The following is a 10,338-nucleotide window of genomic DNA, read 5'->3' as shown; positions in this document are numbered from 1 at the left end:
AACAATTAATTAAATAACAAAAATTAAATAAACTAAAAATAAAATCAAATAAAAAATAAAATGCTTGGGTTGCCTCCCAAGTAGCGCTTGGTTTATAGTCGTCAGCCCGACTTTCACTGGTATTAGTTGATTTTTCCCTTCGCTCTCACACACCAAATATATTCAATAAAACTGCAATGAAAACAAAAGAAATAAATTAGAAAATTAGATATCAAATAAATAAAAAAAACTCTAAATTAAAATCTAGACTAATTGGTAACAAGACTAAAAAATAATCAAAATTTACTCCCCGGCAACGGCGCCAAAAACTTGTTGTGAAATTTCCTCGCAAGTGTACGAGTGTCAAGTTTTAATATTGTGAATAATTCAGATATCGATCCCACAGGGAGTAAAATGAAAATATTTAGTACTTGTAATTAGAATAATCTAAAATTTATCTAGAAAATCAAACTTTGAGAATTTTTCAATAAAATAAATAATCAGATGATTTTAGATAGTACGCACACAACTTTCAGGAATAATCAATCAGAGAAAATTGGTCTAGAGGTATAGATTTCACCTGGTTTCAACAACAGTCAATCCTAATTAATTAATCTTCATGAATTTCATTCAATTAATAGCCAAGAACACTTACGTGTATTATTTCCCTCTCCCGAGCAACAAATAATGTTTATCAACTACAATTCAATTCCAATATTTCTATTAAGAATTTATCGCAGTGATCTATCACAAAACAATGTTCTTTTTAAAAGCTCTGTTAAATCATACACTCTCCCGAGCTGTATAAATAATTAACAGTGTAGTTTCTAATGTCCTATTTAAAATCCCCTCTCCCGAGCAATGATTTTAAATAAATCTAACAAATCAATTATTGATCAGATAATTGAAAAGACAATCAATTCTAGAAAAACAATTAATCTAGAAGAAATTCAATCCAATAAAATCAAGAATTCATGAAAGCGTTTGCACCAGGTTCCATCCGACCTCTAGACTCTAAAAATTTAGTTCATAATAAAATTGTGAATAAAATAATAATTCATAGATTCAAGCATATTCAGAATAAAATAAAAGATAAGAAACAAATCTGTCGTCGATGCCGTGTCCGGTCTATCGAACTCCGTCTTTGTTCTTCAGATTAAGCTCCAGAAATCTTCAGAAAATTCCAACGATCAAGCCCTGATATCCTGTGTTAATGTTGTGGCGGCTCTCCCTTTCTCCCCTGATAAGAATTCCTTTTTATATTGCTCCACAAAAGCCGACAAAATCAAGCCCATAAAAATTTCCCGAGATAATAAAATTTCCAAATCACTATTGGGGCGGGCGCTCTAGAAACGGCGCGGGCGCGCCTTGATCTCGACTTCAATCCTCTCAGAAACATAACATTGCGCGATAGCTTTCCTCTTCTCCTCATTAGCGCTAAATTAAGCGCTGACTTTTAAGCCCAATAAGAAAGCCCAACACTATTCCTTCTCTTCTTTTGTCTGATCGTTCTTTTCTTTCTTCTTTTCTTTTCCTTTTATTCTCTTTCCTTTTATTCTTCTTTTCTCTTTCTCTTCCAACTTTCTCTATTTTCTTCACTTTTCCAAATAAATTCAATAATTCTCTGCAAGCACAAAAACAACATAACACAACATAAATCTGCTTGAAACTAATATTTAACAATTAAAATCATATATAAATTAAGTGTATAAAATACACTTATCAAGTACGTCTGGATTCCACTATTAGTCGTATGGTTTTCTGTGCTTTTCAAGTCGTATTGTAATACCGGAGGATGATGCTCTCAGATGAGAGATTTTATCTTAGGCACATCATACATAGATGAGTGTTCATCCAGGGAGTAATAAGATGTACAGAGATTTTTGTACTCGATTTTGGTGGAAGGGGATGAAGCATAGTGTTTACCAGTATGTTTCTAGATGTCTGGTATGTCAGCAGGTTAAGGCAGAGCACCGAAGACCGGGTGGATTGCTTCACCGCTTGCCTATTCCCGATTGGAAATGGGAGCATATCACGATGTACTCCGTGACCCATTTGCCCTTGACCTCCAGGAAGTGTGATGCTATCTAGGTTGTGGTGGATCGCCTCACCAAGTGAGAGCACTTTATTCCGTATAGCTAGCCGGGACTACAGTTTCGATCGGATGGCTCGTCTGTACATACAAGAAATTGTTTGATTACATGGAGTACCTGTGAGTATTGTCAGTGATCGAGACCCCAGGTTTACTTCTCGATTCTGGGGGAGTTTGCAGAGTGCTATAGGCACTACTCTCAGTTTGAGCACAACATATCATCCAGAGACTGATGGACAGACGGAGCGCACTATCCGTACACTTGAAGACATGCTTCGGGCTTGTTCTATGGATTTTTGTCCAGCTTGGTAGGATCAGCTGTCTTTGATCGAGTTCGCGTACAACAACTGCTACCATAGCAGTATTGGCCTGGCACATTTTGAGGAGTTGTACAGGCAACATTGTCGTACTCCATTGTTCTAGAAAGAAGTGGAGGAGCGACAGGCTGAAGGACCAGAGTTCGTTCAGCAGGCTGTTGATGTTGTTGAGCAGATCAAGAAACTGATTAAGACTGCACAGGATCGACATGCCAGTTATGCGAACACTCAGCATAGACCTTTGCAGTTTGAGGTTGGTGAAAAGGTATTTCTGAAGGTTTTTCCGTTTCACAGGATCTTGATGTTTGGTCTCAATTGTAAGTTATCTCCTCGATATATTGGCCCATTCGAAATCTTGAAAACTGTTGGAGATTTAGCTTACAGGTTAGCTTTGCCATCGGAATTATCTGATATCCACTATGTATTCCATGTATCGATGTTGCAACAGTATGTAGCGGATGAGTTTCATATTTTGCAGCTGTCCGAGGTACAGTTGGATACAGATTTTACATATGTGGAAAAGCCTTTGCGGATTCTGGATCGAAAAGAGAAGATGTTGCGCACTAAGGTGATTTCTCTTGTTCTAGTTCAGTGGCAGCGCAGAGGCATTGAGAAGGCCACTTGGGAAGTTGAGAGACGTATGCGTACTGATTATCCGGAATCGTTTTGATTGTACTTAAATTTTAGTTGTATCTTGTAAACGTTCTATTGAAATAAAAGAAGTTATTTCAGCCTTACATTTTCATACTTAAGATGTAATTACGAAAACGAAATATCTTAAGTAGGGGAGAATGTAGTGACCCGATATCATAATCATTAATTATTAATGATTAAGGGTTAATTAAGAACAAGATACCCTAATTATAAGGCATTAGCCTTAATGAATCATTAAGGCCATATAAAGTACAAATCATGCATTAATTAAAGCCTTGCAAATGCCATGCAAATACAAAAGTCATGCAAGGTAAATGCATGCAAGTTGAAATTAATTGATATTTTCAACACCATTAAATAGTCCTTCACGTGAACCATCAGGAATGGGGAGACATGCATTTAAATAATTCAAAGGTTACATGAATGTATGAGTAGGACCCAATATGTTATTTATTTTGGAAGGCCAAAATCGATGGACTTATTTAGGGGAGAGACAAGACTCTTAAATAAGCATGGGCATGGGACATGAAGGCTTCCAAGTTGCATATTATTTTCTTCCCTTTAAAAACCGATGTCCATGTATTATTGTGAAAGCATTGAATTCTTTAACTCATATCATTTCATGTGCTCTTGTCAATTGCATTCATTGAGGTATTTGAAAGGCAAATAAATGAGGGAAATTGGAGCATGGATCGGCCATACTCTCTTCATTTCACTGTCATTTTTCCAACTCTCCACCTCTCATATTATTGAGGATTTTAGCAAAAAGTCACGGCCTCTAGCTGATCCTCCATCAAACACAACTTAGTTCCCTACATTTTCACCTCATTCAAGTGTAAGTGTTCGGCCAACACTAGGAAGTTAATGCTTGAAAGATCATATCAAGTTAAGAATTACAAAGCTTGGATTTAAGAGAATCTAGTTTCGGCCACCATCTTCACCATCTTCAAAAATCAAGTAAGTTAGTGCTTGAACAAGTGAATAAGTGAAGTTTGAGCTAGGATTGGCCTCCTTTGGACCTAAGAAGTGTTCGGCCACTTCATCCTAAGCAAAGGAAGTGCTTGGATTTGGTAAGGATCTTATCTCATCTCAAGACATGTAATGTAAATACATAATTGATGAGGTTGATGAATTATCAAAGGTTAACTTGGATAACTTGTGATTCAAGGTGTTTTCTTAGCTTAGAACTAGCGAGGTTGGGGTCAAGTTCTCACCATCATTTGACAAGCTTAAAATCAAGTGGAAACATCCTTGTTGAACACCTAAAGGTTTCGGCCACCACCCCTAAAGACTTGCAAGGGTTCGGCCATAGGTGTGCATGGTGAGCGAAGTGATTCCTACACTTTGTCTTGATGATTCATTACTCTTAGGACTTGCTAATCTTTAATATCTTGAATTATAGTTTAAGTGTAGGTGCTGGACATTATGATGATCAACACTTAGATTGATTATGCTTGTATCGAGTGGAAACAATTGATATAAGGTAAAAGTTGGTTAAGCTCAAAGATTGAGTATTATGTTCATGCATGACTAAGTGTGGTTAAATGGTATTTTGCATGTTGTATAACACAATCCTAGGGACTGGCCGAAGGGTTCATTGTGTGAACCAAGTGTTTTCCAAGTGTGTATCATATTTTGAAATCCTAGGGTGATCCGGGACACTTGACGGATAAACTAGCGCGGCCGGTGAAATCGATAGCAATTTTTGTTTAAGGTACGAAAGTACTGTTCGAGATATCTAGATTGAGTATGCATTTATTATATGTTTGCATGATTATTTGTTTTGCATGGCATAAAATTATTTTCATGTATTTGTCATAATATTATGTCGCATATTGAGCCTGCATCCTCGAATAACTAGAAGTAGGAAGGAAATCCTACTTCTTGTGGAAGGTTGGATACGTGGAACCGTATCAAGGTCACCGTTATTCCACTTTCGGGTATATGAGCAACCTCCTGGAGCGACGGCACAGATTGCTTGAAAAGTGCATTTTATGCATTTAATTTATATATGATTTGACTTGACTTTTGTGATATATCGAGTGAGTTTTATGCATATTTGTTATTGTTTTTGTGAGATGCAAGGATTGGGAGAAAAGTATCGAGAAGAAACGAAAAGCCAAATTACGGGACAACAAACATCAAAAAATTACTGGGCTTTTTAGAGACACACAAATCCAATATCCACCGTTCATAATAAATTTAAGATGTTTTGAAGCTTCTGTCAAAATTTCAACTCAATCCGACGGTTAAATTGTGAGATATGAATTTTTGAAAATTGTCGCTCAGTTGGAAAAATGCAGTAGCGCGGCTGCGCGAGAAACAAGCGCATCTGTGCAACCTGGACGAGAATTGAGGCGCATCTGCACAAGAAAAGATCACATCTGCGCTTGCTCTAGGCATTACGTGAAGATTTGAAGCGCTTATGCACTTGGGAGGCGGAGAAGCTGCGCCAAAAGCCAGAACTTGAAGAAACCTGAAGCGCATATGCGCTAGAAAGTCAAGAAGCTACGCAAAATTCCAGAAACATGAAGAAATCAATGGCACATCTGCTTTATGAAAGAAGAGCATCTGCTCTTAAGCCTATGCGGAAAAGAATTGAGAACCAGCACATCTGCGCTTATCCGAAGAGCATCTGCGCTACTTCGCAGATTAGGAAAAAAATCAAATTTTTTGAAATTTTAAACTCTAAATTCTTGGGCTTGATCTTGGGATTTTCAAGCAACATATAAAAGAGATTGAGAAGATGAAAACTTTGGGGAGAAGGCGGCCGCACAACACAAAAAAGAATCAGAAGAGTTGAACGTGATATATTTTGGAGTAGAAATCTGGGCAGAAGACTTGAAGAACAAAAGAAGAAGATCGATCGACCGGACACGATCACACGACATCGAATATTCTGCTTTGTTTTCCTTTTTTTATATTTATTAAATTATGAATTGATGTCTAGATTTGTGAACATGATTTATTTTTGTAATGTTTTGATCATGAACTAAATTTCATTAGTCTAGAGGGACGATGGAACCTGGTGTAGACATTTTTACTAGTTTTTAGTTTTATTGAACTGAATTCTCTTAGATTAATTGTTTTTCTAGTTTTGAATGTCCTTTCAATTACTTGATCAATAATTGGATTGCAATATTTATTTGAAATCTGGCACTCGGGAGAGGGGATTTTGAATATGATCAGTAGAATTTACACTGTTAATTGTTTATATAGCTCGAGAGAGTATATAACGTTAATAGAGCCTTAGGAAGAACATTTTTTTACACATATCACTAAGAATAAATTTTTAATAGGGATAATGAAATTGAATCTTAGTTGATACATATTATTTGTTGCTAAGAAGAGGAAAATAATACACTTAAGTGTTTGTGGCTATTAATTGAATTGAATTCATGAAAATAATTTAATTAAAAGTTGTTGTTGTTGAAACCAGGTGAAATCAGAACCTCTAGACCATTTTATCTCATTGATATTTTCTGAAATTGTGTGCTTGCTTTGCTATAATTTTTTGAATTTATTTTAAGTTGAAAACAAAAAATTCTCATATTTAATTTTCTAGATAAAGTTTAGACTATTTTAATTACAAGTACTAAATAATTTTTACATTACTCCTCGTGGGATCGACACTCTACTCACTTTATATTAAAACTCGACACCATGCATTTGTGGGCACAAATTTCGCAACAAGTTTTTGACGTCGTTGCCGGGTAGTAAATTTTGATTTTATTTTATTCTTGTTACCAATTATTCTAGATTTTAATTTAGATTTTTTTTAATTTTATTTTAAGTTACTGATTGATTTCCTGTTATTCTTAATTGCAGTTTATGCGACGATCTCAAAGCGCGAATTCTTTACTTTTTGATCCGGAGATCGAACGAACTGTGCGTGCTTTGAGAAGAGCAAAGAGAGAAGAAGAAGAACAGAATATGTCTGAAGAAAATCAAGCTCCCCTGGTGCCAATCAGAGACCACTTAAGGTCGACGATCTCGGCTCACTACTCAGGAATCGCTCGAGGGACGATAAATGCCAACAACTTTGAATTGAAATCGGCATTGATCAACATGGTTCAACAGAAACAGTTTAATGGGAGTGCAACAGTTGATCCTCATCTACACCTGCGGACTTTCTTGGAAATTACTGATACGTACAGTAAAGATGAATGGTGTTCCCGAGGATATTATTTGCTTACGATTATTTCCTCTTTCTCTCAGGGACCAGGCAAGGAGCTGGTTGCAGTCGTTGCCGGTAGGAAGCATCACTACTTGGGAGGAAATGACGGTCAAGTTTCTTGCGAAGTACTTTCCACCGGCCAAATCCACTCAATTGAAGATAAAAATCAGCACTTTCAGGCAGATGGATTCTGAACAACTTTATAAAGCCTTGAAAAGGTATAAAAATTTACTTAGACGTTTTCCTAACCATAATTTTGCAGATTGGGAGCAAATTGAGTGGTTTTACAATGGACTGAACGCATCTACGAGGATGTCTGTGGACTCTGATGCTGGAGGAACCATCTTTGCAAAGGATCCCGCTCAGGCCTATGATATGCTGGAACAAATGACAATCAATAGTTTTCAATGACCATCTGAGCATATGAGAGTCAAGAAGCCTGTTGGAGTGTATAGCGTTGATCCTCTCACATCAATAACTGCCCAATTATCTGCACTGACAATGCAAGTAGCTGCATTAAATAAGGTGAACATTGCAGATTCAGCTGGAGTTTCAGTTGCCATTGAAGGATCCCATCCACAAAAAAAAGTGAATAATCTTATCCTAATGGATACAGAGGTTATGGAGGCTATAAAGGTAATCCTATTCCCAATACTTATCACCCAGGTTTCCGAAATCATTAAAAATTTTCCAATGCTAACAATAAAAATGTGTTGAATCCTCCTCCGGGGTACAATACAAATAAGGGTGAAGGTAAGCCATTTTTGAAGGACGTTGTTAGTAATTTTGTGCAGGAATCTAGTAAGAGGATGGCGAGGACTAAGACTCGCCTTGACAGGTTGAAGACGCATGTGACCAATATGGGAGCTGTACTGTAATCTATGGAGACTAGCATTGGGCAGCTGGCGAATGCCTTAAAAGATAACAATAGAGGTCAGTTTCCAAGCAATACTGAGATAAATCCGAAGGAGCAATGCAATGCTATCACTTTAAGGAGTGGGAAAGAAGCAGGTAATGAATAAGATAACCATGAGAGTAAGACATCTGATAGAACTAAAAAAGCTGCAGTTGAAAAGAAGAAAGTTGAGGAAAAGGAGAGTGAACCTGAGCCAAAACCGATGTACAAACCACCACTTTCATATCCGCGGAGATTCAAGAAGAAGACATTGGATGAACAGTTCTCAAAATTTCTTGAGATCTTCAAGAAACTTCACATCAATATTCCGTTCGCCGATGTTTTGTTGCAAATGCCGAATTATGCTAAATTTTTGAAGGAAGTAATGTCTAAGAAGCGGAAGTTGGAGGAGTTCTAGACTGTGAACTTGACTGAAGGGTGCAGTGCTATCCTGCAAAAGAAGCTAATAGAAAAATTAAAAGATCCAGGGAGTTTTACTATTTCTTGCACTATTGGTTCTTCTAATTTTAATAAAGCACTTTGTGATTTAGGAACTAGCATTAACTTAATGTCTTTGTCTGTTTTCAAGAGTTTTTTTTTTCTTTTTTCAAGAGTTTAGGACTTGGAGAGCTGAAGCCCATGACAATCGCATTGCATCTAGCTGATAGATCTATCACATATCCGTGTGGAATCATCGAGGATGTTTTGGTAAAAATAGATAAGTTTATTTTTCCTACGGATTTTTTTGTTCTCGATATGGAGGAGGACGATAATATGCCGTTGATTTTGGAGAGACCGTTCGGTTACTGCTGATGCCAAGATTGATGTTAAGAAAGGAGAGCTATCGATGGAAGTTGATGGTGAGCAAGTTATTTTTAATGTGCTCAAAGAGGCTAACAATCCATCCATAGAAAACGTGTTCATGATTGAACAATCAAAGAAGATGGAATGCTATTGCAAAGCTGTTAGTGCTGTAGATTTGATAAGGGTGAAGGATCTGCCGGTGCCAAAGAAGAAGAAGAAAAAGAAAGCAAAGATCAAGCGAGTTGTGGAATATATTTGGAGGGTGAAGAAAAATGGAAAATCCTCCAACAAGGTGGAACCGGGCTAGAACCGGTGACAGTCGGGATATGGACTATGAACTAAGCGCTTCTTGGGAGGCAACCCAAGCTAGTATTTTTTTTTGCTTTATTTTATTTTATTTTTTTTATTTGTTATCCTTTTTATTATATTTATCATTTGTGCATGTAGAAACTAGACATCAATAATAATTTTGAGTTGTGTAGTTGAAAAAGTTGAAGCGATGAGAGTTTAGGCGCCACCCCTGCATGAAGAGCTTTGAATGATTAAGATGGTTCCGAGTACTGATTCTCGGTGCCAAATGTATGTGTCCTTGGTTTTATTTTACTTTTGTACGTTGAGGACAATGCACATTTTAAGTTTTTTTTTTTTTTTTGGGGGGGGGGGGGGGGAGGTTTAAAAATTTTGAAAATTTTTCATGAGTTAGTTTGAGTTGAATACATGATGTGTAATTGTGTTGGCCTATGATGATAAAATAATTTTGTTCTAAAAGGTCAATGTTAGCTATATTTAATCTTGATTTTTCACCCATATGCATTATTCCTTGATTGTTGATACTCTAGTGTTTAGAAAAGCTTTGTGATTTTGTGCATGAATTGGATGATTTGATTCTTAACTTTGGTGATTTATACATGAAATCGGTGTAGACTTCTACGAGCTTAGAAATGATTTAGGCAATAACAGATTAAAAGTTATTAACAACTCCATTCAGGTCAATGATGAGGAATTGAAATCCTAATTCTCATGTTATTGGCTAAGTTTGCGGAGTAAATGAGATTGCAAATTTATAAAAAAGAAAATTATATTTTTGAAAACAAATTTAACAACTCCATCCGGGCTTGGAAAGTAATTGAAATTCTATTCACTTTTCCATGGCTAAGTTTGCGGACAAAATGGGGTTGATGCTCCATCCGGGTTATAGACGAGGGGATTAAAATCCGAATCCTATCTTTAGTTATAGCTAAGTCTGCGGATAATTTATGGGGCTAAATAAAACAAAACCCGGGTGCAAAATCCGGCGATTTTATGAAAAACTAAGATATAAATTGAAAAGTACTTTTGATCTTAGTGAGTAGAAGTTTAATTTGGTGGAGAGTGTTTTGAAACTAAAGAGAAGAGTTGATGATTCTATGAAACAAACTTG

At 36.5% G+C, this 10,338-nt stretch overlaps 1 protein-coding gene and 1 long non-coding RNA gene across 2 annotated transcripts; both read left to right on the top strand.

Moving 5' to 3' along the window:
• The first annotated feature begins 1,821 nt into the window (after nt 1-1,821).
• Nucleotides 1,822-3,058, top strand: LOC140889606 (uncharacterized). Its single transcript, XM_073297324.1, has 2 exons — nt 1,822-1,926; nt 2,495-3,058. Exons 1-2 carry the CDS (start codon nt 1,822-1,824, stop codon nt 3,056-3,058), a joined length of 669 nt encoding a protein of 222 aa, XP_073153425.1.
• A 359-nt stretch (nt 3,059-3,417) lies between these two features.
• LOC140892336 (uncharacterized) lies at nt 3,418-9,422 on the top strand. Its single transcript, XR_012152805.1, has 5 exons — nt 3,418-4,112; nt 4,211-4,363; nt 4,445-4,525; nt 4,621-4,756; nt 6,871-9,422. It is a non-coding gene; the product is annotated as an uncharacterized lncRNA (long non-coding RNA).
• Nucleotides 9,423-10,338: the final 916 nt, after the last annotated feature.

Source organism: Henckelia pumila, chromosome 3, assembly GCF_033568475.1.
Source record: "Henckelia pumila isolate YLH828 chromosome 3, ASM3356847v2, whole genome shotgun sequence".
In the NCBI taxonomy this organism is placed as follows: Eukaryota; Viridiplantae; Streptophyta; class Magnoliopsida; order Lamiales; family Gesneriaceae; genus Henckelia; species Henckelia pumila.
The sequence above is the reverse complement of the archived record's forward strand: the minus strand, read 5'-3'. Positions and strand labels throughout refer to the sequence as shown.